The 27,918-nt window shown below is 45.2% G+C and overlaps 13 protein-coding genes and 1 non-coding gene across 14 annotated transcripts; 8 read left to right on the plus strand and 6 right to left on the minus strand.

The window, feature by feature from the left end:
• Nucleotides 1-1,152: 1,152 nt before the first annotated feature.
• Nucleotides 1,153-1,226, minus strand: CYBJADRAFT_t74. The gene has a single exon. It is a non-coding gene; the product is annotated as a tRNA-Ile (tRNA).
• A 2,849-nt stretch (nt 1,227-4,075) lies between these two features.
• CYBJADRAFT_161775 (uncharacterized protein) lies at nt 4,076-5,455 on the plus strand (the record flags this gene model as incomplete). Its single annotated transcript, XM_020213639.1, has 3 exons — nt 4,076-4,597; nt 4,952-5,154; nt 5,368-5,455. The coding sequence occupies 3 exons, from the start codon at nt 4,076-4,078 to the stop codon at nt 5,453-5,455; spliced, it is 813 nt and encodes a 270-aa protein (XP_020071384.1).
• Nucleotides 5,456-6,039: 584 nt separating this feature from the next.
• GID11 (Gid11p) lies at nt 6,040-9,326 on the plus strand (the record flags this gene model as incomplete). Its single annotated transcript, XM_020216321.1, has 4 exons — nt 6,040-6,830; nt 7,732-7,821; nt 7,899-9,241; nt 9,313-9,326. 4 exons carry the CDS (start codon nt 6,040-6,042, stop codon nt 9,324-9,326), a joined length of 2,238 nt encoding a protein of 745 aa, XP_020071385.1.
• A 144-nt stretch (nt 9,327-9,470) lies between these two features.
• Nucleotides 9,471-11,049, minus strand: CDC37 (Hsp90 co-chaperone CDC37; the record flags this gene model as incomplete). The annotated part of the gene is made up of 2 exons (XM_020213152.1): nt 9,471-10,446; nt 10,489-11,049. 2 exons carry the CDS (start codon nt 11,047-11,049, stop codon nt 9,496-9,498), a joined length of 1,512 nt encoding a protein of 503 aa, XP_020071386.1. The 3' UTR covers nt 9,471-9,495.
• A 173-nt stretch (nt 11,050-11,222) lies between these two features.
• Nucleotides 11,223-12,873, minus strand: CYBJADRAFT_183999 (uncharacterized protein; the record flags this gene model as incomplete). Its single annotated transcript, XM_020217102.1, has 1 exon — nt 11,223-12,873. Exon 1 carries the CDS (start codon nt 12,699-12,701, stop codon nt 11,223-11,225), a length of 1,479 nt encoding a protein of 492 aa, XP_020071387.1. The 5' UTR covers nt 12,702-12,873.
• A 93-nt stretch (nt 12,874-12,966) lies between these two features.
• Nucleotides 12,967-14,037, minus strand: FUS3 (mitogen-activated serine/threonine-protein kinase FUS3; the record flags this gene model as incomplete). Its single annotated transcript, XM_020213640.1, has 1 exon — nt 12,967-14,037. The coding sequence occupies one exon, from the start codon at nt 14,035-14,037 to the stop codon at nt 12,967-12,969; it is 1,071 nt and encodes a 356-aa protein (XP_020071388.1).
• A 295-nt stretch (nt 14,038-14,332) lies between these two features.
• CYBJADRAFT_72609 (hydroxyisourate hydrolase) lies at nt 14,333-15,097 on the plus strand. The gene has a single exon (XM_020217894.1). The coding sequence runs from the start codon at nt 14,629-14,631 to the stop codon at nt 15,064-15,066; it is 438 nt and encodes a 145-aa protein (XP_020071389.1). The 5' UTR covers nt 14,333-14,628; the 3' UTR covers nt 15,067-15,097.
• A 1,062-nt stretch (nt 15,098-16,159) lies between these two features.
• Nucleotides 16,160-17,404, plus strand: MSS4 (1-phosphatidylinositol-4-phosphate 5-kinase; the record flags this gene model as incomplete). Its single annotated transcript, XM_020212275.1, has 1 exon — nt 16,160-17,404. A coding segment is annotated over one exon (1,245 nt), but the record flags the coding sequence as incomplete, so codon positions are not given.
• Nucleotides 17,405-17,772: 368 nt separating this feature from the next.
• SEC5 (exocyst subunit SEC5) lies at nt 17,773-20,332 on the plus strand (the record flags this gene model as incomplete). Its single annotated transcript, XM_020213319.1, has 1 exon — nt 17,773-20,332. The coding sequence occupies exon 1, from the start codon at nt 17,831-17,833 to the stop codon at nt 20,330-20,332; it is 2,502 nt and encodes an 833-aa protein (XP_020071391.1). The 5' UTR covers nt 17,773-17,830.
• Nucleotides 20,333-20,434: 102 nt separating this feature from the next.
• On the minus strand, nt 20,435-20,798 carry SMD3 (mRNA splicing protein SMD3; the record flags this gene model as incomplete). Its single annotated transcript, XM_020216840.1, has 2 exons — nt 20,435-20,634; nt 20,696-20,798. The coding sequence occupies 2 exons, from the start codon at nt 20,796-20,798 to the stop codon at nt 20,435-20,437; spliced, it is 303 nt and encodes a 100-aa protein (XP_020071392.1).
• A 190-nt stretch (nt 20,799-20,988) lies between these two features.
• On the plus strand, nt 20,989-23,923 carry PEP3 (tethering complex subunit PEP3). The gene is made up of 3 exons (XM_020217896.1): nt 20,989-21,023; nt 21,081-23,528; nt 23,578-23,923. Exons 2-3 carry the CDS (start codon nt 21,274-21,276, stop codon nt 23,591-23,593), a joined length of 2,271 nt encoding a protein of 756 aa, XP_020071393.1. The 5' UTR covers nt 20,989-21,023; nt 21,081-21,273; the 3' UTR covers nt 23,594-23,923.
• Nucleotides 23,924-24,948, plus strand: TAF10 (Taf10p). Its single transcript, XM_020217897.1, has 2 exons — nt 23,924-24,489; nt 24,555-24,948. Exons 1-2 carry the CDS (start codon nt 24,253-24,255, stop codon nt 24,891-24,893), a joined length of 576 nt encoding a protein of 191 aa, XP_020071394.1. The 5' UTR covers nt 23,924-24,252; the 3' UTR covers nt 24,894-24,948.
• CYBJADRAFT_72629 (uncharacterized protein) lies at nt 24,949-27,634 on the minus strand. The gene has a single exon (XM_020217895.1). The coding sequence runs from the start codon at nt 27,347-27,349 to the stop codon at nt 25,004-25,006; it is 2,346 nt and encodes a 781-aa protein (XP_020071395.1). The 5' UTR covers nt 27,350-27,634; the 3' UTR covers nt 24,949-25,003.
• CYBJADRAFT_72566 (uncharacterized protein) lies at nt 27,443-27,832 on the plus strand. Its single transcript, XM_020217893.1, has one exon. It carries the CDS (start codon nt 27,537-27,539, stop codon nt 27,744-27,746), a length of 210 nt encoding a protein of 69 aa, XP_020071396.1. The 5' UTR covers nt 27,443-27,536; the 3' UTR covers nt 27,747-27,832.
• The last annotated feature ends 86 nt before the right edge of the window (nt 27,833-27,918 follow it).

Raw genomic sequence — 27,918 nt, forward strand, 5'->3', positions numbered from 1 at the left:
GAAAGAAAAAAAAAACCAACCGTGGCAACGGCGTTTTCATTTTTCTCTTTTTAGGCACTGTTGTCTCAGAAACTATAACACTTTTGCAGTATTTACTTTTTACTTAAAACGGCAATACGGGAAGAACGTCACATTTTCGTCGCTGAGGTTTTCGCATCAATTGGTGTTTGGATGTATTTTGGCATGTTGGCCCCCCACCGCTTCCCTCCACCGCTGGCGAACTATGCTATACTCAAGGGGGATTCAACTAGTTTTAATAGTGGAAGGAATGTGAGTGTGGTTGAATGCTAATATTGAGAATTTATTGTTTGGAATATATTTATGAAAGACACTTCTTGAAGTAGCACTTTTGTTGATTTTAGTCAGAAGAAAGGGTATATTCGCTATGTAATAGAGAAAGTTAATAAGGGAATATTGTAAAAAATGCCATATGGGAAAAAAATATTGTGTGGTTCTTATTAGACAATAAATCAATTGGAAATTGGTGTGTGGTCACTGTCATTGTATATACATCTATATATCTCTTTGATGAAGCACGGATTATTGTCTGGAGGTCAAGAATATTAATATTAAAGTGCTGGGTATCAGTCCGCAGTAGTTATTGTTGAAAGCTCATTCAGAGCTGTAACAATCATGTGAGACTTTAAAATTTGCATATATTACAAGAAGTAGAGTTCCAACCTCTGAAGAAGAGCTCACACGTGGTAATTTGGTGATCTAAGTTTGGCAAGACTAATACATAGGAGGCGACTGTAAATTCCCGAAATTAGAGCGCAGTGGGAATGCGAATTTGCACCAAGCTCTACAAAGTTCAATTCACTGAAATGGTCATCATGATCCAACCTTGTTTGACAATGACAGCAAATTTACCAACAACACTCCAGCGCTTTTGCAACTCTGAGGCTACAAACGAATACACATTTTGAGAAAGCCCTCAAAAAACCCCCGGATAAAAAACCAAACTCCCAACTCCCACCGGGGTTAAAACCCATTTAAGGAAAGAGAAAACCAAAAAAAAAAGAAACGGGCAATGAAGCTGGGGTGAAACCGGAATCCCCGAATCAACAAAACGCCAACCAAAATCGAAGGAAAATTGAAAATCCCCGGTCAATCAAGGGCCGCCAGGGGGACCCGACAAAAAAAAAAAAAAAATGGTCCCTAGCAGGATCGAACTGCTGATCTTGGCGTTATTAGCACCACGCCTTAACCAACTGGGCCAAGGGACCTTTAGTTGAAATTCCGGGAATGGCCTGTTAGTGTGACTTTGTTCAATATTTGGCGACACCGTATTCTTATGTTTTGATGTCTTCACTCTCCATTGAAGAGCCCTATTGGTTCATTTTCCATTCAGTAATCTTTGATGTGATTTACTGAGTATAACGAAGTAGACTGTATCTCAAACATTTGAGCCAAAACTTTTTGAAATGACTTCAAAGATCATTTTACAGCGAACCGTAAAGGTTGTAAATGACGGCAGCTCCGACACTGTGTGCTCATATACAGCCAATGGTTACATCAAGAGACCCAGATAGGATGATATAATTCGACGTGTAAATCTGACAACACCTATTGAATTGGTTTCACCAATATAGGTCTCGTCACTGCATGAGCTACAGGAAACCTACGGTGTACCATTTAGAGTACACAACATTTGACGATTCCACTGATGTCATATGTGTTTTTTTAGCATTGCTTATTCATCAGTATTCTGAATTCTACAGTTTATAGGATATTGTTAAATCCAAAGCCAGATACGGTGGTTCTTGTCCTTACAATGAAAGTGAGAGGTAGTCACTAGCCACCTTTCATGGATGAGGAGTTATCCAACATCCACTTCAACATGCCCATGATTAATCGTTACATGCTCATTCGCACCCTTGTACTAGCGAGATGCCTGGAATAGCCAGAACAAATAATACTCCAAGGCACACTGTCTTTAGGATTAACCTACGCAAGAAATAGCCAAGGACTATCTGGAATCGTACGAAATGAAAGTAGAGCTAAAACTTTACGCTATTGTTTTTAACCGTCCGGCATGAACTGAGGATATTCCCCTAAAGCCCAGGGCAGCTACTAAGCGTAAACCAAAACAGTCTATGGCGCACAACTCAAGCACTTACAAACATGTGTTCTATTGTCCACACCTGTGTGTAGATCTCGGATCTGTGTGTAGATCTTGTACGCAGAATTAGCGCAGGGACCACATCGAAGGGTGACGGCTCGTCATACTAATGAATAGGATAATTCACAAAGAAGGTTACGAGTTTACAGTATACCGAATGCAGAAAGAGGGTTACGAATTTACAATAAACCAAATCCAGCTAGAAGACCCTAACTTCAGAGCGTGAAATGAGTGGTGGGTCCACCGTCACGGACTATTTTAAAGTCTAATACAGCCTTAAGGCTGGACTCCTGTTCAAAGTTAGCCAATCAGCGAAGCCGACAACTCCAAATAATAATGTAGCACGGCTAAAAGCATACGTTCCAACACGCTGCAGTTGAAAGATTGTTGTTGAACTTCTAAGCTGAACCTTCCTAGAGCCTTTGCATTGTGGGAATCTCAAGTTGCGGGTGTTTTCGCTTTCCGCTTGCTCATCAAAAAACACCCCAAAACGCCGGCTGGACAATGGCTCAAATCAAAGATATCTTCGGAAACATTGTGCAAGCACCACGAACCTCCATTAGCCACATCAGCCATGAGCTTCATCTTCTGACGTAGAGACACACATAGAGAGGTCACACTCCACCAAACGAGCTTAAGTTGCCTGCTGTGGACACGGTCAAACTCCTCTAACAAGAAAAAGCGTCCTAATGCGCTGGCACAAGTTCGATCCTTTAGATAAAAAAATATGGGCATATCCGCAAACATCGGGGATAAATGCATGTCAAGGCAACCCTACAACGCATATTTTTTAAATCAAAGCTTGATCAAAGGAGCTGTGAATGTATTTGAACCAAGCGATTAGTAACCAAGATGATAGCAGCACTATTCTGTTGCGATACAGCTATCTGTTAGCGGGGGAGTTTGTAGACGGAATAAGGCTCGATCTATTCTCCGCTCGTTTTAGCGGCTGGCTGGTTTTGTCAGCCCAAAGTTCAAACGCTAAATAGGGGTGTTTCAAGTGAACAGCTTGCGACTGCTGTTCATCACTAGTCGCGTAAGATACGACCGTTCGCTCCTTTTACGGCAATTCAAAGGGGGGGCAGGCAGGCAGAGGTATAGTCTACGCTCATTAATGCAGGACATAGGCTCCTGATGAGTAACCTCACTGACTCAGAGCGTTTTGGTAAACGGAAGAAGGTGGTGCATTATCATTATACCGGGAGACCACGCACGCGCGAGATGTTACATGAACCATCCTGTTGTACAGTTGTGATCAACAGTTCCGAATATCTCATCTACATTGTCTCTTGCTTCTCAGATCATTCTGATTGTTGGACTCAAAGCCCGTAAACATCCAGCAACAACAGGAAATCTCAGCAGCAAAGTGTTTGCCGAGACTCTCAAGATGGTTGAAACTGAGAGGAGTCGGCATATTTGGGTGCATAAGGACTCCTGCACAAAGGGTCAGGAAGGAATGAAAACATCCTAAAACAGAAATAACCATGCACCAGCGCACAGTTCAGTTACAGATCTCTACTCCTAAAGCAGTAAGTTGGAGTCTAGTCCCCTTCCTCAATCCCCATTTTGTAAACTATTTACGCAAATCTATATAAAGTGGACCGAGCCTCTCTGTTTCCCGTCTTCTCTCTTCATATTCCTGTGTTCTTTCTTTTAACCGGCATATACAAACTCCAGATACAAACCATGTTCGCTCGCTTTACCATTGGTGCCTTTGTTGCCTCCGTTGCACTCGCAGCAGCTTCTCCAGTCGCTGACCCATTCCCATTCCCAGAGGCTTTTGCTCTTCCATTGCCTGCTGAGATCTGTACCACTAATGAGTGTCACGCCGTCTGTGGTCCTATGATTGTTGCTGCCAGAGCTTGTACTCCAGGTAACAACGATACTGGTCCATGGGACAACTCTTGTTTGTGTGACGATGGTTCTGCCTTCCTCGCCAATTACGAGGACTGTATGAGCTGTGGTCAATCAATTTGGCAAATCTATGGCCGTTTCTTGAGCAGCCCATTGGCTCAATGTGAGGGCCTTGTCACTTCCCCAACCGGTTCAGTCACTCCTTGTGAGTCTTCCACATCCAGTTCTGAGGCTGAGTCCACTGAGTCTTCTGTCGAGGAGTCTTCTGCTGCTGAGTCTTCTGCTGAGTCTTCTGCTGAGTCTTCTGCTGAGTCTTCTGCTGAGTCTTCTGCTGAGTCTTCTACTGAGTCCTCCACCACATCTCTTGCTCCAGACTCCAACCTCTCTTCTGTCACCCCAGATTCTACCTCAGCCGCTGATGAATCAACAATCAGTATCGAGTCCACCTCTTCTGCAGTTGAGAGCGAGGAGTCCTCTATCAGCATCGAGTCCACATCATCCGAGATCTCCTCTGCTGAGTCTTCTGATGTCTCCTCTACCGAGTCTGATGTCTCCTCTGCCGAGTCTTCTGATGTCTCCTCTGCTGAGTCTTCTGAGGTCGAGCCAACAAGCTTCGCAAACGTGACCAGCACCACCACCGTTGACGAGCAATCTACCACCGTTGTCACTATCACCTCTTGTGAAGAAGACAGCTGCACTACCAAGCCAGTCACCACTGGTGTTACTGTTGTCACCAAGACCATCAGTGGTGTCGTCACTGAGTACACAACCTACTGTCCAATCACCACTGTGATCACCATTACTTCATGTGACGAGGTTTGCACTGAGGTTCCAGTTACTACTGGTCTCACTACTGTTACTAAGACAGAGAACGGTGTCACCACTGAGTACACCACATACTGTCCAATCAGCACAGAGGAGGAGACCACCGAGACTAAGGCTGGTGACCAAACCCTCACCACTCAAGTCACAGAGACAAAGACTGCTGCTGAAGAGGAGAGTACCATCACAACTCAAGTCACCAAGACTAAGACCGCTGAAGCTGAGACCACCAAGGCTCCAGAGGAGGAGACCACTGTGGCCACCTCTACCTACACCTTCTCTACTCAAGAAGGTCAGGCTAACAACTTGATTGCTGGTTCTACCCTTGTTGCTATTGCCTTCGGTATGCTCTTCTTGTAAGTGGTATAACCAATTTAACCTATTTACGAATCTAAGGAGCTTGTCTAATTCTTTACTTTTTTAATATATGATACCAATACCAATACTTTTCAATCATACTCACCTATGTTAGAAGCACGTTAAATGTGGAGAAGTAGTGCCTTTGATTGCATAGGCGTGTCCCTCTTAGCCTTTGTTTACGCCACTGACTCTTACATGCACACACGTAGCCAGTACCAGTGCACAATGCATAGAAGTCATATCGTGGATAATTTCTACACTTTTATGCTCACCAAATACGGAGCGCCTCAACTGTAAACAAAGGGGTGTTATTTCCACTGAAATGGCTAAGCTGATATTCTCATAATGAGCGGCTATTGTTGAAATTTAGGATCACCATCTAGTGCACTGCCTAGAGAAGAGGACTCACGTGTTGAATGTTGAAAGGTACACTTTCATCAACATTTACTAATGTTTTGGTAGAGCTCATGCCGACCATTTTATGTATACTGTCCCGCTGCTGCGAACAAAGGATATCACATGAACAAAACTTGAGCAAATAGCGATTCAACATTACTCCAAAGGTTTGTCACTGGCCAAGCATATCCGATTTGGTGTTCTGGGGTGCCGAGCTTTCATACCCAACTGTACAACATGACTCTGAAATATAGCAATCTGCTGCTTCTTCTTGGAGCTCTTTCTCAGTGTGTATATTGAACATCCAGAACAAGTTGCAGCGAAATGATCAAAATGTTTACAGCTGTAAAGCTTCACCAATATCTATCATGTGCACATATCACTCTCGTCTTCTATAAATTGGAGACAATGTCTTCTTTGTCTGACCTCGACTTTGGTATGAAGGTTAGCCAAGCTTGAACGATTCACCCAAACTGTGCTTTACAATGTTCGCTCGTTACTCGTTCAGTGCTTTTGTTGTTGCTACTGCTCTTGCCCAAATTTGCGCTGTCACTGATTGTCACGGTGTCTGTGGTCCTATGATCGTGGCAGCCAGAGCTTGCGCTGAGAATAGTAGTGATGATGGTCCATGGGACAATGATTGTTTGTGCAGTGCTGATTCGGACTTCATGCAAAACTACGACGTGTGTATGTCCTGTGGTATTTCACTCTGGCAGGTCTATGGCAGCTACCTGGATGGTCCACTGGCTGCGTGTGAAACTTTGCTTACCTCTCCAACTGGCTCAGTCACACCCTGTGAAACCAGCGAGGCCACCGCCACTGAGGAGGTTGAGGAGACCACTAGTGCTGCTGAGGAGACTTCGGAAGAGGCTGAAGAGGCTGAGGAGACCACCAGTGCTGAGGAGACCACTGAAGAGACCACTGAAGAGACCACTGAAGAGACCACTGAAGAGACCACTGAAGAGACCACTGAAGAGACCACCAGTGCTGCTGAGGAGACTTCTGAGGAGGCTGAAGAGGCTGAAGAGACTACCGAAGAGGCTGAAGAGACTACTGAAGTGGCTGAAGAAACCACTGGTGCTGCTGAAGAAACTACTGAAGAGGCTGAGGTGACCACTGGTGCTGCTGAAGAGACCACGGTTGCTGTTGAGGAGACCACTGGTGCTGCTGAAGAGACCACGGCTGCTGTTGAGGAGACTTTCAACGGTATGGGTGCTTCCCTCAGATTGGACTCAGTCCTAGCACTTGTCTGTGCTGCCTTCACGGGATTGATGATGTTCTGATCTTGCCAAAGGTATGATATCACCCTGAGGTTTAGCTGCCGCGTCCTCTCTGCTTTGTCTCGATTGTGTCTGTGCTTTGTTGCCTTTGTTCTCTGTTTTCTCTTTGCTTGTCTTCGTCAGTGGATACAATCTCCTCTGATCGCTTGGATTATGAATAGAAATATTTTCTGTGTCTATTCAACCAGACGTCCTACGTATTCCCTTTTTTCTTCTGTAGATTGGAGCTCACGCTCCACACACAGTGTCATTACAATGCCTGTCCACCAAAGCACCGCCAAAGCACCTGCAAACATGCGAAGCACCCATAATCTGATTATGCTACGCCATGCACAGTACAAAACAACACAACACCCACAGACCACGTGACACGCACACCAACAAACACGTGAGCCATGACGTCATAGACCAAAGCAACGCAAATCCTCGGAACAAAAGGTGGGGTCATCGCCACTTTTGTGACACCCCCCTTCCCCAAACGAAACATAAACACACACAGCGTGGGCGTACCACCTCTTCACTGTGACTCCCCTCGCTAGGGGCAGCAGCGCTCTCCTGATAAGAAAGACACAGGGAGCAAGGGAGAAAAGGACGATTTCTGTCTAATGAGACCCCAACACACACACAAGATACACCACTAAAAGATAAACAAATGACTATTGATAACGGTCTATTGGTATCGTAAGTACACACACACACACACGCCGATCCTCGTATCATCACCACGTTGCACCGGTCTCGCCACCTCCTCGGAACTGGTCGTATGAGATCTCGTGTTCCTGCCCCGATGGTGTTGAGATTGCGTCAAATGGCGGGAAGGCCCTCGTACACAAAAGTGGTGATGTTTACACAGCGCTGCCGCTGAGATTAGTACTAACACAGGCGTTCGTATGGAAGAAGCCATGGGCATGACGAGACTGTGTACCATGGAAGAACATCAGCGTTGGCTGAGAAGCCATCGTTCCACCCTGCAACCATCACGGTCAAGTGAGTATTTTCCTGGGCTGTACGCCTGCCGCTACGCTGTTGTTTACACATATACTGACAAGCTGATTGTTTATTAGCCACTGGCAGCTCAGAGACTTGGTGCAGCCATGCTCTGCGAACCCAAACGAGATCATCTATACACACGATGATGCCATCAAGTGCACTGACCTCTCTACCGACAAGATCAGCACCGTGTGTACGCTGGACTTCCACCCGCGGTGCTTCAAGGAGGCACACAGCAAGATCGTCACGGGCGGTGTGATCTCCTCGATCAACAGCAACTCGTCGTCGACCTCGCTCATGAACAGAGCGTTTGCTGAGATGGGCGATGGAGGCACCGGGGAGGGTGCCTCGTGGCGTGGGTTGTTCTCCTTCTACAACAGGGAGACTCAACAGTCCCTCGGTATTAGGTTGGGCACGTACATCAACAACAACGCATCAGTGAACAAGGTGTCGAACGGCACTTATACGTCATATGTGTGTAACAATGACAAGTACTTGTACAGCACACACATCTCTAATTCTGCAATCGCCGTGGATGACTCTGTCAATTTGGAGTTCCCTCTGAATCACTCTGCCCTCTCAGACGACCACAAGAACTTGGTTGTGCTTGGGGACTGCTCAAAGATATTCTTGTTGCACCCAGGACAACAAGATGGTGTTTTACGCCGTGACAACATTATTGATACTCACTGCGATTCTGGGTTCTCAACGTCGTTTTCAGGTTCCGGCCAACAGTTTGCATCTTGCTTTCAGGATGGCACTTGTTTGATCTATGACACAAGAAACGTTGGTGCCGGGCCAATAAAGACGGTGCATTCAACGAGAAAGAACTCATCCAACGGAGCGTTCAGATGTCTGAAGTACTCAAGAGGCACAGATGATTTGCTTGTGATCAGCGAGCATGTTGGAAGAGTACACGTTATCGATTCGAGAGACTTCTCAAACCATCAAGTGATTGTCCTACCTGTGAACTCAATCCCACAACGGTCGGAGATCGGCAGCTCTGCATCCTTGGTGAATCTTAACGGAATCCAAGACTGTTCTGAGAATTCTATTTTCACTCCAAAGGTGTTGGACTTCAACGAAGTTGTCACCATTGAATCAAACCTGGCAAAGAATGACGATATGAACACTCCTTTCAACGCCAATTATGCATCCAGAAACATGAACAACTTCAACTTGCTGAATGCAGTTGGATTTGAAGAAAACTCGGATGTTACCTTAGATGTTCGTGAACATAGAGGCTCAACTGCATCTAGCTACTCCTCCATGTCAGGATCCGAGTTTGATTACTTTGATAATGAGATCAGTGGTCTCGATTGGTATGAAGACAGCGGAGGTTCACATATCGTTATCGGGTGTTGTAAAGGCTTGATCAAGTGGGATGTTGATTCGTGGAGCAGAAGAACCTTCCCAAGTTATGCAATGCTTTGAGATGACAATAATTATGATGATGATGATTTGGATATTAATGACCATTCGGTGTAGGAATGCTGCCATGATGACTCTCGTTGTTGCGATTTTCAACTTTCTCCTTTTTAATGTATATCTATATATGTTATATGGCATGTAGACTTCGTTCTGTCGATTAACTATACGAACCGTTCATTGCGAAGAAATGGCAACATAACGGAAGGATTGTTATTAGCAAGAGGTATGTGTATTATTTGGTTAATCAACTATATCACTAGTAGGAATTATACTTGTACCTTCCTCTGGCAATTCCTCAAGGACTGGTTGGTGTTGATGGTCTTCCACAGCCAAGTTCTGCTCGTACTCGCCTTTCAGCTGTTCCCAGTCTGATTCATTCTCAACCAAGGCACGAACACCAATTATATCTGCTTCATCGAAGATCTCCAATATATGTTCAGCTTCCTCAATTGGCATGCCATGGAAGACATTGTTAACTTCATCCAAAGTACCTGTTTGTAGAGCTTGTTGCATTCTCTCAGGCAATGACTTGAAAAGCTCAACCCTCTTTTGCTCTGTAGGATCAGAAGACTCGGAATCTGGCAGGTTCACAACAAGCGTTGTATCATCATCCAGCGATTTCAGCTGAATTTCTTCTGTACCTTCAAGTTCGCCGGATTCCAACTGTTCTTGTCTTAAGACTTTACAACGGGTTTGGATGTGATCGAAAGTGCTTGCTAGTTCCTGTTGGAAGGAGCTCATAACTTGTTGTTGACCACTCCCCATCATCTTGTCAAACAGTTGCTGAACAACCTGTTGTATCTGAGGCTTTTGTTCAATCTTCTTGAAGTTCAAGACATCGAGCACATATTGAAGAAGGATGGAAACACCCACGATTCTCTTTGTCTTTGCATGATCATCATCAAATTCCGAATCAAATGCACTCATCAACAAAGAATCCTTGTTAGCTTGCGTTATGATGTTGGTATGGGTTTTCAAAAAATCTCTTATTTGGACAAGGTTCTCGTAGGGAATCTCAGAGTATTTCGCCAGAGCTTCCTCATCACTTTCTGTACAAGAACTAAGTTCATTGTGCTTCTGTGAAACAGATTTGGTGACCGGGGTACTGCTTGATGTTGATGTTGATGTGGTTGTCGCCTTAGTCGTTGTAGAAGTTGAAGATGCTGCAGAGGCCGATCCAGTAGTTGATCCCTCAGATACAGTCTGTGCTTTAGGCTGTTCTGGTTTCTTCACATCACTGTCCTTGTTAAGGAAAGAACGATCCCAGCCTGTATGCATATCCTCTGATGAGATGTGCAACTCTCTCTCCTTGTATAACGTCTGAAGCTTATCTCTTTGCGTGGAGAGAACATCCTCAATCTTCTTTGTATGGTTGGCAACCTGTTCTCTAACCAGCTTACCGTCATTAGGGTCCAAGCTGGCCGTTTCCAACTTGCCCTTAATATCTGTGAACAGATCTTCGATCATCTCGTTATACGTTGGTGCGTCTTCTTCCACTCCTGGAGGTTTCGAAGAGTCGAACGTCTTTGAGAGGAAATCACACACTTGTTGATAGTTTGCTAGGACGGAATCATCACATTTAGCCAGCAGAATACCGACCCTTCTGTTCAATTCCTCATACATGGGGACCTGAGTCTCCAAGAGCGCAATCTCTCGGTTACGTTCATCACGTTTCTGGTGGATATCCTGTTGTCTCCAACGGATAAAGGAGCGTTTATCAACATTTGGGTGAACTTCGACGTCAGAATCGTCTGATAGTTCGATCTTATCCCACTTGGAGTAGTCAATTGGCATCGTTGCTGCTGATGTTGTTCACTTGTTCTTGGGAATCAATGAAGAGGAACAGGAAGAGATGGCGGAAGATTCTCGAATTTTCTTCACGTTCGGTAGGAGAATGTTATATAATATAATATTATACTATATTATATAATATATAATATATGGAGTATATAGTGGCCTTCCATCGGCTACCTTCTGTTTGAAGCCTCTCTGTATGGGGGAAGCTCTTCGCTGTCTTTGCTATAGGCTGAGCTGCGTCTTCTCGAAGGGTTAGCCTGTCCAAACAACGTTCTCAAATCGTCACCTTCATCAAGATCATCGTCATCGTCGTCAATTGGAGGAGGTAGATCCAAGGAATTGTTAAATATACGACTGTACTCGAGCTCCTCCACCACAGGACCAGTCACAAGCACATCGTTATGAATCATCATGGTCTTATCGTCTGAAAGAACACGCAGTCCTTGATATTGGGTACCGATCACCAGCTCAACAGAGAAACAATATTGTACCTTCATGTTGCAAGTTTTAAAACTCGGAGTGATCTTGAGCACGTCAAAATGTGCCTGGACAAGCTTGGAAAGGTCCAGCTGTGTATTGTATTGCCTTTCAGCATCGTGATATTCAACACGCTTATCCATTTGTAACAGGAATGGCTCGGTAACTGTACGAATTGGCATATCTGAAGAGAATGCAGTTTTAAACGAGTGTGTTCTCATGCTGACTCTCTTTGTTAAGCTGAACTTGAAGCTCTTGACGTACACAGGTGGGAACTGTTCATCAAGCTCATGTGCGAATTGCATACGTAACAGTGGTTTGAATTCAGAACCAGGGATTAGAGTATCCGGTGTGACCAATTCCAGCCTGAGCTTCAACGGCACGTGCTGCACTGTAGTATTAGTCAGGAAACTGTTGATCGTTGAGGTCAACGATAAAGACGTTGGGTCGATGGCCAATTTCACAACGTACTGTTTAGAAAACGACCTTTTAGCCGATATCATAGACCTGACATGTGATAAGGGTCCAGGGGGTTTAACAGTTATTGGTAAAATCAATCTTGAAGATCTCTGGAACACACCAGGCCTATGTACCGACACCTTGATAGTGTAATAGACTTTAGCCTCTCCTTGGAATGAGCACGCGTAAAAGCTTGGTGGCAATGGAGAATTGCCATCGTGGATGATCCCTGATGAAGTGACGTGATGCCCGTCTTTCCTCCACCCTGTTTCATACGGGTTCGATACGTAGTTGGCTGTTTGTCTGGAGCCTTCATTCGCACAGTGAGGCTTGAAGGGAAGCGTGATTTCAAACTGGTACTCGTAGTCACCACTCGTCAGTGAGAACTTGTCATTCTGAGAAACCTGCTTCACGTTTGCAGGAGGGAACAGTGTAACCACGTCGTAGAACACTTCATGGCTCATCACCTCGTGGCACTCCCGCTTCTTCCCGTTAGACAGCCGGATATCATCAATGACCTCCGTGCTCGACACACCGCACACCTTCACCTGGATGTCCTTGAGCGGCAGATCCTTGAGGACGTGTAGCCTAACAGCTCCTCTTATCGCCTCGTTGTACGTGAAGAACTTCCTGTCCGGCACAGACTCCAGCGGCACCGGCGGCTCAACCACCAGCGTCACCGTATACCCTCGATGGACCTGCGTATGCTCCATAGTGTGCCTTGTTGCTCAGTTCACCGGCTAAACTACCATTCGAACAAGACAAGACAGGAAATAACAACAAAGTGTGGGTATTAAATCTTGGTACCGAGCGCTTCGTAATTATGCGGCCGGCATCGGCCTTTTGCCTCGTTGCGGTGCTGCACGCCGGTAGCGCCGCTGCTGCGCTGTACGCTTATAACGCCGATGCTACAGAATAAGGAGGAAAGAAGGAAGGAAGATGAGGGCAATGAGGCCGGTATTTAAGGCTATTCAGACGTCAAGAGGACATGATCTCGTTGTAGAGGATGGTCTTGAGTTCTGGGATGGTCAGCTCCTCTTTGACCTTGTCGAACGCGAAGAACTCTGGGGGAATTGGCTTGCCCACGGGCTCGTCTGCTGGGTCGTGGTATGCGCTCAGGTAGGGGTGCTCCAGAGCCTCGTAGACCGTGATTCTTTTATCCGGATCGAAGGTGAGCATCTTGTCGAGGAGGTCTATGGCCTTCGGGTTTGCTGATGGGAAGAGCTGCGAGAACGGTTGCTTCTTGTAGAACGTTAGCGATCTGATGTACTCTCTGGCGCGTCTGGACCTTATGCTCTTGTAGTCGTCCCCTATGGGCGAGCCCAGGACCTGGAATATGAGCATCAATTGATGTCTGTAGTCCTTTCCTGGGAATAGGGGCCTGCGATTGAGCAGCTCTGCGAGGATACACCCGACTGACCATATGTCGATGGCCGTGGTGTATTTCGATGCGCTGAGCATAATCTCCGGTGCTCTGTACCATCTTGTTGCAACGTACTCAGTGAGCATGCTGATCTTTGCCTCTGGCGAGGAGGTGGTCTGCCCTTCCTTCCTGTCGTCTATCCTTGCGAGCCCAAAGTCACAGATCTTCAAGTCGCAGTTGGCGTTGACCAGCAAATTCGAGGGCTTCAGGTCCCTGTGGATGACATTTGCAGAGTGTAATGCCTTCAGCCCACGAAGCGTCTGGTAGATGAAATATTGGACATGATCATCACTTAGGTTTTGCGAGACTATGGCCTTGTGTAGGTCTGTTTGCATCAGCTCCTGTATGATGTACACCTCGTTGAACTGGTCAAATGAGGATGGCTTTTGAATGTCAAATATCGATATGATGTTTTCATGCTGGAAATGCTTCAACAGCTTGATCTCTCTGAGAGTTCTCACGCAGAACAGGGGTCTTGAAAACGGTTGGACTTTTTTGATAGCAACCTTCCTCCCTGTTGGTGTGTGCTCTGCAAGACAGACGACTCCATAGGCACCTTCTCCAATGTGCGATTTGATCCGGAATGAAGTTGAGATGTTAAAAGTAATCGGCCTCTCTTTCCTCATTGGTGGTTGGATTGTGTTTCCCTTGTCCCCCAATTCCCTGTAAACATGTATTAGTGCTCATGGTATATATATATATATATATATATATATATCCAATGATGTCCTCATCATTTGAAACCCTCAATAAGCACTGAATCTCACACGCAGCTACAGTTTACCCAAGCATCCAATACTATGATACGGAGCCTCAAAAACTATATATGGCATCATACATCCATGGACACATCATCTGAAACAGAAGAAGGACGATTGTCTATCAATTGGTCGCTTTTAAAACACCGAGAATGAAGATGAAACTGATCCTGCTAGAGGCTCGTTAGAAGCTTGTTTTACGACTGTTTGATAACATCTTTCCCATCCCATTCGTCGTTATAGCCTGGTGGGCATGAATATTCGTATGCTTTAGCACCGGGTGGAGGGGCCTTGGTGGGGGAGGGGGGTATGATTACATAATCTTCTCGGTCAAATGCGAACTTCACCGCAAACCATTCCAATTACCCTGTTTTCTTATCAAAAGGGATGAACAGCTTCTCCTTCTCCTTCTCCTTCTACTTCTTCATACTCCATTGAACAAGAGTCACACAGCCAGCAATGCCTCCTATTACATGCCATGTTCTGGATACCACCAGAGGCAAGCCTGCGTCTGGAGTAAACGTTGCGATCTATAGAATCGGTGATCTGCCTACAGACGGAGATGAGCTAGTTATTCAAGACGTGGAGCCATTCGCAGTGGCAAAGACAAACTCTGATGGCAGAGTGACACAGTGGTCATTCCACCCAAACAGGGATCTAACACCACTGGGGATCGTGGACGGTTCTGATTGGCAGACGTTGCAACCCGGTATTTACAAGATTCGATTCCAGACTTTGAGCTACTTCAGATCCACCGTAGGCTCCAGCGACGCCAGTTCAAGAACGTTCTTCCCCTTTGTTGAAATCATTTTCAACATAGACAACCCACCAGACGAGCATTACCACATCCCGTTGCTGTTGTCGAACCACAGTTACACCACTTATAGAGGTAGTTAGTTTCTATTATGAACCTGTGTATTGTACAAGTGTCCGTTGTAGTGAGCAGTTGGGAAGAGACCTCAAGTGGAAATAACGGGCCTAAAATTCCAATAGTGAGGCGAAGAGAAAGCCAAAGCACAGTAGAAAAATTTGTTCTCTCTTTTCTTCATATAACAACAAAACTTCTGCACGCCTATTATATAAACACACATACAAACAGTTCGATAACGAGGCATAGATTGTTCCGTCGTTATCTTTTCCTTTGGCTCTTTTTACAAGCGTAAGCAACACCGAAATCCCGAGGTTGTTTTTCCCTTGGTGTTTTGATGTATTTTCCCCTGTTTTGATTGAGTGTACACAAAAAAAAACAACAACAAACAACAACATCAACAAGAAACACAAAACATCACTGGGAAGGAAGTGATAGCAAATGCCAACTGTTGTTCCTATGGATGCTACTGAATGCGGTGGCTCACCGGCGGTTCATCTCAAGGCTCAGCAGATGGAAGAAACTGAACAGCTCTTGGAGATCAAGAGCATGCTTTCGAATCAAAACGTTGCGACATCTGTATCACCGTCAACGCCTGTTTCAAGGGCGGTTACGGATGATTCTGCTATTTTCACACATCAAAGCTCCATAGACAGCCAAAACACCACTACGAACAGCAACGTGGCTGTTGTTATTGACACCCAGTTGAACCACGACACTGCGACTCCTAATACGATAAATACTGCAAACACGGCGATGACGATGACACAGAGTACCCTTACCGCCAGGGGTGCTGAGCAAGATGGCAATACCGTGGAGCCACAATCGGTTGAAGTTGTTGGACCACATGATGGAGGGAATGAAGAGATCATCGTGTTGCAAAATCAACTGACTGGCCATTCAAATGGCTCATACTATGTACAAGATGCAGATGATGATCAAACTGTTTTGCTCAATACACACACAAGAAGGCAGAGATCCACAAGAAGCTCGAGAGGCTCAAGAGTCTCAAGAGTATCGAGCAGCCATGATCCTTTAGCACGGGAAGACCATCTTATTGATGATGTGGCTCAACCTGTGGTAGATACACAGGCACAGGCACAAACATCACCACAGCAGAATAGAAATTCAACAACTAGCAAGAAATTCACAAAGAGAAGTACCACTGATGATGAGAGAGTTCTAGTTGGTAAGAAAGTTAGTGAAGGACATCAGAATTATGTCATTGCATACAACATGTTAACAGGTATCAGGGTGTCTGTTTCTAGATGTTCTGGGGTTCCAAAACCCATCACAAACGACGATTTCAAATTGATTCAAAAGTTACGGTTTGACTCTTCTGGAAATGAGCTGACCCCTTCCTCAAAATACGATTTCAAATTTAAAGATTACTATCCAACGGTTTTCCGTGAGTTGAGAAAACTATTCGGGTTAGATCCCGCAGATTATCTCGTTTCACTCACCTCGAAGTACATCTTATCAGAGTTGAATTCACCTGGTAAGAGTGGCTCCTTCTTTTATTTCTCGCGTGATTACAGATTTATCATAAAGACAATTCACTATGCAGAACACCGCCAGTTGAGAAGGATATTGAAGCGTTACTACGAACACGTAAAATCAAACCCAAATACGTTGATTTCACAGTTTTACGGACTGCACAGGGTCAAGATGCCCTTGAAATACGGTGCTAGACGTAAGATTTATTTCATCGTTATGAACAACCTCTTCCCACCACATAGAGACATTGACAGAACTTACGATTTGAAAGGTTCTACTATGGGACGGTACACGTCGTCTTCACCTTCCATGACGAAACAGTTGGTACTAAAGGACTTAAACTGGCTACAAAACCAAGAGATTATTCAATTCGGGCCTTTAAAACAAGAGGCGCTTATCAAACAGTTGGAAAGTGATGTACAATTATTGATCAAATTAAACATCATGGATTACTCCTTCCTCATTGGATTCCATGATCGATCCAAGATCAGCTCAGACGATGATGATCCAATAAAGAGGAAGAAACTCTCAGTTTTTTCGCCTGTTTCTTCGGACTTGAAAGATTTGAAGAATACCAATCCAAAAACGTTAAATGATTTGAGTGACTTACCCCAGGTTGAGTACTATCACAAGTCTAACTTCTTTTACACAGAAGATGGTGGGGGCATAGTTGCAACGGGGCCAAATAACGAGAATTTGGAGTATGTGTACTATTTTGGAATCATCGACTGCTTGACCAACTATTCAATTATCAAAAAATTGGAAACATTTTGGAGATCTTTGAACCACGACAGGCGCACAATCAGTGCAGTACCACCAAGGGAATACGGCGAACGGTTCTTAAGATTTGTTCAAAATTCTATCAATGAGAATCACGCTGGTGAAGAAAAGAAAAAGGTATAGCGTACGCCTCTTCATCTCTCTCTCTGGCACAGCGTGAGATTTGCTCTATACTAATGTTAATCTCTATTTCATACATTCAATAAACTAATGATCATATTCAAATGAAAAGTGGACTTTTACTCCCTCATCCCCATAGGAAAATGCCATCAACCTAATGTTTTCTTTTTTGCTCTGCCTGTCTGTGTGGTTTTCAGAATGTTCTGATTTTCAGTAGTTTTCCTCCGCCTCTTCAGGGGGAACAGTAGGGGCCACATTCACACCATCTGGAGCCTAAAAAATCAAGAACATGGGCGGTTAATCCCATTGTTTTTGTGGCTTGGAGGTGTTGTTTACATCAACACTTGGGCTTCTACTGGAGAAAAGAACAAGCATTTAGAGAGATTGCAATAAAAGATGGCTGCCATTCAGGCTGATGAGACCCATGAGATGCTCACTGCGTACCAGCTAAAGACTTTGAACCCGCAGTCGTGGGAGAGCTCGATAGATAACGAAGTTGTTACTGAGTTCACACACCGTGAAGGCGAGGATACCGCTTATGATATGTTTTTGGAGTTTGTTAACAGGGATTTTGATCTCAGCAAGAGCGGAAAGCCTGTTGATGCGCTAAACCCTTCGAGAACGTTACAAGTGGATGGTATTGATGGTGGTGACTTGGCGAAGTTGAACACGTTGAGCAAGCGGTTCAATCCGAAGCAGTTTCTCAAAGTTGTGCATGCAAAGGACTCGTTTGACCAGTTGAAGCACGGGTTGGAAGTGTTAGACGACTCGCTTGACTACAAAAACAAGGAACTACAGCAGTTGATTGAAAGAGAGGCGATCCAGTTCGTTAGATCGAAATCCGGGTTGGATTCTATCCTCCAACAGTTCCAAACAGGTGATATCGGTAAGAACGATGAAGGGTTGAAGAATTTGAAAGCTAGTGTCAACGCTGCAGCCAAAGAGGGGACTCTGTTGGTGAAGCCTGTTATCTCTAGTAAACAGAAAATCATTAGGCTCAAGCAGTCGATTGAGTTCATTGAAAAGAAAAAAGGGTTCTTTGACTTACCGAAACAGTTGAAGACCTATCTCCAGGACCAGGACTATGATAACTTTGTTCATGATTATAAACAAAATAAAGCATTGAAGGAAAAGGACAACTCTAGAACTATATCGAGGGTCTGGGAAGAAGTTGAGGAGATTGCAGATACCTATAAGCGCAAACTATGGAGCGATCTGAATACAAGCGATAAGAGTGATGACTTTTTAAGATCTATCAAGAAGTTGATGGAATTGGATGTCATTGATAACCCGGTTCTTCTTTGGATTGATATCAATACAAAAAAATCTACAGTCAACTTTATTGAAACTTTCTCCAGATACCACGAAAAGACGCTAAACCTCCAGATAAACATTTTGTCAACCTTGATATCCCCAGATTTGTACAATTTCAAGAAATTCTTCACTGGAAACTCTCAACTCCTTGATTCACCAATCGTCACAGAGGTTTGGCTCATGTTGGGAAAGATGTGGGAAGTTTTAAAGGCCGAAGTTTTGGATTTCGTCGCCTTCTGGCACCACGTTGAAAATTTCATGAATGGATCGTATTTCCAAAGATTGAGATCTGGGTACATAGATAATAACTCCCCGTTCTTACGTTTAGAGGATTACGAAATTGAAGAGATCAGGGCTAAGGGACAAGACCACGTTGTTCAAATAATCAAGAAGCTTGCCGATTTCTTCCACTCAACACATCTATCATTGAACTTGGACGTTAAAGGAGAAGCTTCATTGGCAAGTTATGGATTTATTCCACCTTTTACAAACTCTCTGAGTACGTTGAAATACTTGCCTGGCATTGCGGGAAATGTTTCAGAGATGTTGAACGAACTAGGACAATTGTCGATAACTACAAAATCCATTGAGATGCTTAGGGGATTATCTCTTGAGATTAACGAGAGAATCATAAGTGCTGTATGCACAGCGTGGGTCAACGATTGTCATACCATTTACAGATTAGAGGATTGGGCAAGATTGGACTCTGGTGAAACCTCATTACCAAACTCCATCCTACAATTTGAAACACACGTTGTTGAAAAGATTGGGGAATTATTGTTTACCAAGTTACCTGAAGGGAAAGATGTTCAGATTGTGAGATACCCTTCAAAGAAGATATTAACTGGAGTTCAAATTCAATTCTTAGGCTCCTTTGATATCTTATTGGAGAGTATGATCAAAAAGGTTATTGAGGAGATTCACGACCCCAAAATTTCCAAACATTTGAAGACACACCATCAGTTATTGACGTTATTAAACATCAAGAAGATGTCATCGACAGTTGTCCCCACGTCTATTGATAAATTTGATGCAGTTTTTGAAACGAAGTTACGCAGCGAAAACTTGGAGATTTACTCTCTTCTAACAAAGATGGAACACACTATTCTCGACACATATATGGGTGAACAGAAAAAGGCCATATCTACGATTCTTCAAAGGGGCATTGCATCGACAGATTGGGCAGGTATAAGCTCTAACCCATCAAAGGTTTCATCCTTTGTCTATGAAGCGCTAAATGTTCTCGTCACCGTTCATACCGGTGTCGTGAGTGTCTCCACCGAGCTCATCGGGATGATAATGAGAGAACTGGTTGAATTTGTCTCTGCACGTTTACTCGAAGATTTTAGAAATGTCACTGTGTTTTCCTCAGAAGGCTTAGGCCAGGTGTTCCTCGATGTTGAGTTCTTTAAGAATATTGTCGGCAGATCGGCCACGAACGCCACTTTGAACAACATCAAGTTGATATACAAGACGATTCTAACATCAAACGTTGATATGAACCACATAGTGGCTACCAATTCCGAGGTGTTGACTGGAGCTTTGGGGGCTTCAAGTATAGAGTACACTGTCTTCAACTCTTGATTGGAAACACTAAACAAAAGCAATGGATATATCATCAAATAGAAGAAGAGGTTGAAATTTATTATTCATCTCAGTTGTACATATAACCGGTGTAGTATATAATCATTTTCTTTTTGGCCCACGTATTGGAGGAGGCGGTTTTGTATGTGTTGGATCAAACATTGGAGCGTTCCTCAGCATTTCAGGTACCGAAAAGAATCTGATCGTGGAGCCTCTGACGAAGACGTTATCCAGATGCGTAGCCTTACCTTCTCTCGACGTAACGGTTATATCACTCAGACGCACGTTCATATTATCCTCAGCTTTAATAAGGCTAGTTAGTACTTCGCATTCAACAGGGTTGATACTTTTATGAACACTCACACTCTATTAGTTTCCCACGGTAGGTCTCCCCTGAATTCAGCTCCAACGATATGATGTGTCCTTGAGCTTCACTTAAGAGTTTCACTGGTATTCCTGCAGACATCTTTGCTAATCCAATTAAGCAGAGAAGAGCTCACTATGTTCGAATTACAATACTGAGAAGTATTAATCCGTCTGTTGTTATGGGTAAAAGCTTTTTTACGCTGTATGCGCAGTGTTGACTTCCCAATTCGGAAGTGCAAAAATACCACAGAACATTGTTAAAAAGGATGAACAGCTGTCTGAACGGTGTTAATCCACTCAGCAAGCCGCAGATCACCAGAGTAAGGTGAGCATATGATAACCTCACAACAAACATAACTAATAACGCATTTCATCGATCAAGTTCCCCTGTTGGACTACCCTTTAATTGTGGATTACGTAATACTCTGTTCCACCTAGCGCCGATACGTTTCCAGGGAAATCCCATACAAAAAGCCGAGGGCTCAGAACAACAACAACAACAACAACAACAACACCTTCGCACAGAGCACAAGAGAGCTGTTCTACTGGTGAAAGGAGAGAGAAAACGAGGTGCAATGGAGGATCTGCTGGGAGATGTCAACGAGTCCTCGATCTTCAGCATCGCGCCTGTGCAGTTCCAGACGGAGATGACCAACATTAGTTGTCTAAGCGTCGTTAATGATATGATGGCGATTGCCTTCAAGAACGGTAAGCTGTTCAGGATTGACCTGAACAATCCCTCGGTGATTGAGACCCTTGAGCTCCCGTACAAGAGATCCTTACAGGAGCTGGGGAGGATTGACAAGATCTTCCAGGACAAAACCGGGTCTCATTTGATTGTCACCACGAGCCAGTTGGAGTCGTTTTACATACACAAGAGCACGACGACTTTCAAGTACTTGCAAGATCTGAAAGGACTAAAGGTGAACGTTGTGGCATGGAATGACTTTGCGGTTGAAGAGCAAAATACGGGAGCGTTTCTCATTGGTGATAGAAACGGTGGTATTCATGAGGCGTTTCTGGAGTACTCTGAAGCTTCACAGAAGTACTCCAAGAAGATTCAAAGAGATGTGTACAAGAGATCGTCAAGCATTGATGGCTTGCAAGTCACGTACGATGATGCTAACAAGGAAGTCACCATTATCCTTGCGTCTGGAGATAACATTGCATACTGGCATACTGCGTCCATGAGACAGAATGCCAAATATAACGATTTGATCTTAGGGGAAGTGTTCAAGTCGAATCCTGTTGAAATTGAGCAGTACCAGGACTTGGGAAATATTAACGGGTCAAAGTTCTATGGCCATGGGAACGAGTTCGCATGGCTCACAGCTGCTGGTACTGTATTTGGGTCCATCACAAGGGACAAAATTGCAACACAAAGGAATATTGGCGATTTAAAGATTCTTCTAACCATGGAACTGCCAGCTTCTAATCACAAGTTCAAGTCTGTGATGATGACCAAGTACCACCTACTGCTTCTAAGAGGCTCAGAGCTGTTCATCATCAATAAGATCAACGACGAGTTGGTCTATCACCAGACCTTACCTGTTTCGGAGAATGAAAGGTTTGTTGGTCTATGTGCAGATTATACGAAATCTACGTATTGGCTGTACTCCAATTGTAATTTGTTTGAGATAACGGTGGACCAGGAGGAAAAGCATATCTGGAGGTCAATGTGTGAGAACAATATGTTTGATGAGGCACTCGCAGTGACTTCTGAAGTAAAGATAAGGGATGCCATATATGCACAGAAGGGAGAATACTTGATACAACAAGGTGAGTTTATAGACGCAGCACGCTCATTTGCACTCTCTAACAAATGGTTTGAGACTGTTGCTCTGAAGTTTATCAATGCAAAGAGACAGGACGCTCTATTGGAGTACTTTCTTCAAAAATTTCACGTGTTGAAATCGAATAAGAATTACGATTTTGCCATGCAACTTATCATGCTTTCATCATGGATTGTCGAGTTCTATGTCGAACAGTTGAATGAATTGGACGATCTCTTAGCAACTGAACAGTCTATACACCTCGAGCAGACAATTAGCGAAAAGACCACTGTTGAGAAGAAGTTCCAAGAGTTTATCATCGACAACAAAGACCACCTGGATAGGAAAACTATTTACGAGATTATCACAGCACATAACAGAAGATCAGAGCTATTGTACTATGCAAACTTGATCAACGACTACGACTTTGTGCTGGCATATTGGATTAGATTAGAGAGATGGGAGGAGGCCTTGAACGTCCTCCTAAAAAATAACGGCTCTGAGATGGCATACAAGTACTCTACAGTGCTATTGGTTAACTCTCCTAAAGTCACTGTCGATACCTGGTTGAAACTGTCAGATCTGGATGCCTCAAAGCTATTACCAGCTATCTTGACGTACAATAAGAACGCAAGAAGGGTTCAATCGGCCAGTCATCATGGAGTGCGGTACCTGTTGTCATATATCCATGAAACAAAAACCAGAGACCCTAACGTTCATGATACTTTGCTATTCTTGCTCATATCAAACCAATCGAGTGATCAGGAGGAGTTCATATTACGATACTTGGAGGAGTATGGATCACAGATGAACTACAACCCCGACTTCATACTGAGATTATGTTTGAAATTTTACAAGATCCAATCCGCAACGTACGTTTATTCCTTATTGGACTGCTACGAGGATGCCGTTGATTTGGCATTGAGTCACGATATGGTTGAATTGGCCATTGTCATTGCGGATAAGCCAGATGATGAGAATTTGAGAAAGTTCCTGTGGATGAAGATTGCAAAGGCTAAAACGTCCAAATTGAGACCATCTGACCAGTCCCAGGTAAAGTCTGTTGTGAAATGTTTACTGGACAAGTGTGAACTACTGACAATTAAGGATCTTTTACCTCTGATACCTGACTTCACATCGATCGACGATCTCAGAGATGAGATCTGCACTGACTTGGAGAACTTTGGCACACAAATCACCAAGCTGTCCCACGAGATGAACACGTCCCTACAGTTGAACGATAAAATTGCGCAACAGATCGGCACATACCAGGAGAAATCCCAGATCATTCACGCCGGGGAACCGTGCTCCATCTGTGAACTGCTTCTGACGTCCAGAAAGTTCTTTCTATTCCCCTGTGGACACGCTTTCCATTCAGACTGTCTCGTGAACGACATCTTGAAGTCCAACGACTACGCTACGAAGAAGAGGCTGGAGTTCCTACAGAAAAAGTTCATAGCAAACAACAAGGATAAAAAGGCCAAGTTTGTCAACAGCCCAGACGTGGATGCACTGCTCTGTAAGCGGTGTCCACTGTGCTCTGACCTGAAGATCGACACCATCGACCAGCCATTGCAAGCCGTTGAAGGTGATTGGGATATATGAGCAGTGTCTTACATAAGCGACAAACCAAGAATCAACAAACGAGTTCGCGAACGTGCACTAACTTCGCGGCGCGAAAAACACGCAAACCCCCGTAGCGAAGAGAGGCCTTGTCTCTCTCTATTAGGCAACAAGGACAGACTGCTGGGGCAAACTCCATCGACAACGCCGCAGTGAAACATGCCAGAAGAGCCTAAGTTGGACAGCAGTAACGCTGACGACGTGGAAGACGTTGAGGTTGAGGACGACGAGATCTTCAACGACAACGTTGAAGGCGCGGAACAGCAGAACGGTGATCAGAGCATGAAGGATGCCGATGAAGAGCCGTCGATGAAGGTGCCAGAGCTGCCGGAGTTCACGAAGAAGGACAAGACCTTGCACGAGGTCTTGTCGATGATGGAAGACTACTACCCTATCGTACGTATTGATCTATTGATGCCACGAGCCGCCCTGGTGTGTCCAGATCGCTAACGACGCTATAGATACCTGACGCAGTCACGGACTACTACCTCGAGAAGAATGGACTCGAATGTGACGATATCAGGGTCAAGAGAATACTCGCCCTCGCCACACAGAAGTTCATCTCCGATATTGCCACGGACGCCTATGAATACTCGCGTATCAGGTCGCAGTCCGCCGTGTACAACTCCTCTAACCCCCAGGCCAGGAACAAGGCGCTAGTCGCTGGCGCTGCTGGTCAACAGATGGTGAACTCCACAGCAGGAAACAGCTCAAAGAAGGTGGTGCTGACGATGGAAGACCTGAGCAGTGCCTTGGGAGAGTATGGGCTGAATGTCAGTAGGCCTGACTTCTACCGCTGAAGGCGTGTTGTCTCTCTCTAATGCTTGTTTTGTTTTGTTTACCTACAATAAACACGCGTGTACGCACGCTGGAATATAAATATGAGCCTTGTTTGTATGGTAAACGAACCCTACGGTCTGAAGAAGTGCGTGTTTGCGATGCTCTGTTGGTGGACAACCATGTGTCTCTTGAATTCGTTGAGCTCACGTCTGATGTGCTGGACCATCTGTGGACCGAGCTTGTAGCTTGAGACAGGCACGGAATGACGGTTGTAGACAGTGGAGGGATACGTAACGTTGACGAACACCCTGTTGTCAAACTGTACAGACTTCACCGCCTTATTATCCAGCGCATTGCCATGTTTCATAATCGACTCCACCACCACGGCGTCACCTTCCACAGGCGACTTTAGCCTGTTGGTTGTGACCACCGTCATCTGCTCAAGAGGCACGGTCTCAGGAACAAACACCGAGTTGGTGTTTGCCTGTGTCGACCACTTGGAAGAAGAGCTGATAGATCTGATCGATCTGCGTCTTTCGATAGATTTGGATCTCAGCAGCTTCCTATGCGATTGCCCCATGTCAGGCTGTGCCAAATCAGGGAACGACGTTTCACCAAACTCTGTGATCTTCTCAATGAACTCCATATCGTCAAACGTCATGACGTAGTCCTCGTCATCCGCATCTGAAGGCTGCACAGCTCTTTGTTTCTGTTGCGGCTCCTTATCTCTCTTCTTCAAGTCGATGCTCTTCACGTCACTTGTGCCTGAGAGCCTGGAGAACAGAGTGTCCAGTATCAGCTCGCTCTTGTAATCATCATCGTCAAAGTCACCGTCAGCAACGTCCAATGGCAGTTGTGCAACATTGATTCCAGCGTCCTCATCGCCTTCCAAGAAGGAGAAAGTATCGTCAACGCTATTAGATTCATGTGTCCTTCCATTATCGGCGCTTATTGGTGGTTGCACCACCAATACTTGTTCCTGCTCTTGTTCTTGGTGTTGGTGATGTTCTAATGCTGGTGTTGCTGCTTGTTGTTTATCCACAGCTGGAGCATTGCAGACACTCGTGGACGAATCGTCATTGATAACTCTTGATAATGGTGATTTCGGTATTTGGTTCGTAGCGTGTTTGTTCTTCTTCTTCGATGAGAAGATCCTTGACAGGAACTTCTTCAACCCAGAAGGCTTTCTCTCAACTTCAACCTTGGTGTGTCTTTTCTGCAGCGACGTTGCTGGCGGTGCTGTAGCATGCTGCTTCTCTTGAGCTATTGAAGCTTTGAGTTGCTGAGACTCCCTCTTTTGAGCAGGTAGTTGAATCTGCGGTGGAGAAGGAACCCGTTGTGATCTGTCCTCTCTTCTCACGTCAACAGGACTCTTTGTATTCTCAACATCACCAGGTGTAGCACTGTTGCTTTTGTCGTCCGTATTAATATTATGCTCGCTGTGCTGATGCTGCCTGGTCAATGTATCGTCGGTTGTAGAGCTCAGCTCTTCAATCTTCTGTAACAATACAACGGAGCCGTCGCCAGGTTTCCCCATGAACCCACTTGTTGAGCCATTGCTGTTCACGGTAAAGTCATCGACAGAGGATGGCGGTGTGCTTTCACCGAGGCTAGAGTTGGTCCTTGAGGTCCGAGATGGCGATGGTGAGGCCGACGAGGTTGGAAACGATAACGTCAGCGTATTATCTCTAATGGAGAGGGTATTACTGGTGGTCGACACACCATTGTCACTGACAATGGTGGAGGAAGAGTTTGACGATGAGTGTCCTCCAGAAGAGCTGTGATTGGACATCGGTCTCGCCAGCATTGACGGTGCAGAAGAAGGTCCTCTCGATTGCGGCACCACTGTGGTGTTCAACTTGTTTAAATTGCTGAGAGAGCCTCTCTGTTTGTTCCTTGGAATGTACACCTCACCGTTGGGGAACATGAACGACTGCGTTGGTCTATTGGCATGACGACGTAAGGGCTGTGACTGCTGCGGCTGTGATTGTTGCTGTTGTTCGTGTATTTGTTGCTGATGTGGTGGTCCATGTTGCTGGAGTTGATAGTTATCACCGTGAAATGGCTGCCTATGAGGGAAAGCACCGTTGCTGCTGAACTGGTTGTGGTTTCGAAACTGCTGGACTTGTACTCTCTCCACGGATGGCCTTCTAGTGGTTGGAATCACGGTCAAAGACTCCGATTTCCTCAGCTTACCGGAGCCTTGTGCACGGTGTAGCCTTTGTTCATTGACAGCTATTGTCGGCACCTGCTGGAAGCTCTGTGAGCGAGGTATGGCGCGGGACTTCGAGGACACCATCGATGGCGTGCTCGACATAGCATGCGAGTGCAATTGCTGCTTTGACCGTGAAGCCCTGGTGAACTTCGGGTCCAGATCAATCAGAGACGACGTACTGAGGTCCCTGGGGACCCTAGACTGCGGGTTCGAGCTCAAGCTCGACACAGACCCGGCCCTATGGCGTTGTGATTGGTACATTGGTGATATTGTCTGCCCTTGTTTCGGGCTGTGTAAGCTTGTTCAGGCTGAGGAGACGCTCGGACAGTACCGAGGTGTGTGAAGATGGGAGGCGTGACGGGGGTCCTTCCAGATGGCTAAAGCGAGTGTGAGTGAGCGGCACCACTGGACAATTGGCAATGCGATATGATCAGCAGGAAGCTCTCCAATGATGGCAGCGAGACGTATGTGTATATGCCTCGTATATATGTCTCGTATGTGTGCTTCAGTAGACAGGAGGAGGGATTCAAGTGCGAGCCCGCGCAAACCACTCTCACAGTCGGTGTTGTTGTCTTCTCTCTGTGTGTGTGTGTTGCTGTTGCGAGCGTGTGTGCCTATGTGCGCTGTGTATGGGCCGGCGTGGGTCGTAGCGCTGTGAAGGGAAGGCTCTTGGTAGGGGAGGTTTCCTTCTGATGTTGATAGTGTGGGCTCGCCAAAAGGGATCGAATACACACGCAAGCTGGGGAGGAGTAGTTCAGCAGTCTCGCCTTCCGTGTCTGGGATCTTCAGCCTGTTTTCAGTAGCCAGGAGCAGTAGAGAGAGAGAGAGCG

The sequence above is a fragment of the Cyberlindnera jadinii genome (assembly GCF_001661405.1).
Source record: "Cyberlindnera jadinii NRRL Y-1542 unplaced genomic scaffold CYBJAscaffold_4, whole genome shotgun sequence".
NCBI classification, from domain to species: Eukaryota; Fungi; Ascomycota; class Saccharomycetes; order Phaffomycetales; family Wickerhamomycetaceae; genus Williopsis; species Williopsis jadinii.

Excerpts from the sequence above, each read along its gene's own strand:
- CYBJADRAFT_72609 (XM_020217894.1), top strand. The coding sequence starts at position 14,629 with ATGCCTCCTATTACATGCCATGTTCTGGATACCACCAGAGGCAAGCCT.
- PEP3 (XM_020217896.1), top strand. The coding sequence starts at position 21,274 with ATGGAGGATCTGCTGGGAGATGTCAACGAGTCCTCGATCTTCAGCATC.
- TAF10 (XM_020217897.1), top strand. The coding sequence starts at position 24,253 with ATGCCAGAAGAGCCTAAGTTGGACAGCAGTAACGCTGACGACGTGGAA. Across the intron at positions 24,490-24,554 it reads TGGAAGACTACTACCCTATC|ATACCTGACGCAGTCACGGA; the intron begins GTACGTATTGAT and ends ACGACGCTATAG.
- CYBJADRAFT_72629 (XM_020217895.1), bottom strand. The coding sequence starts at position 27,349 with ATGTACCAATCACAACGCCATAGGGCCGGGTCTGTGTCGAGCTTGAGC.
- CYBJADRAFT_72566 (XM_020217893.1), top strand. The coding sequence starts at position 27,537 with ATGATGGCAGCGAGACGTATGTGTATATGCCTCGTATATATGTCTCGT.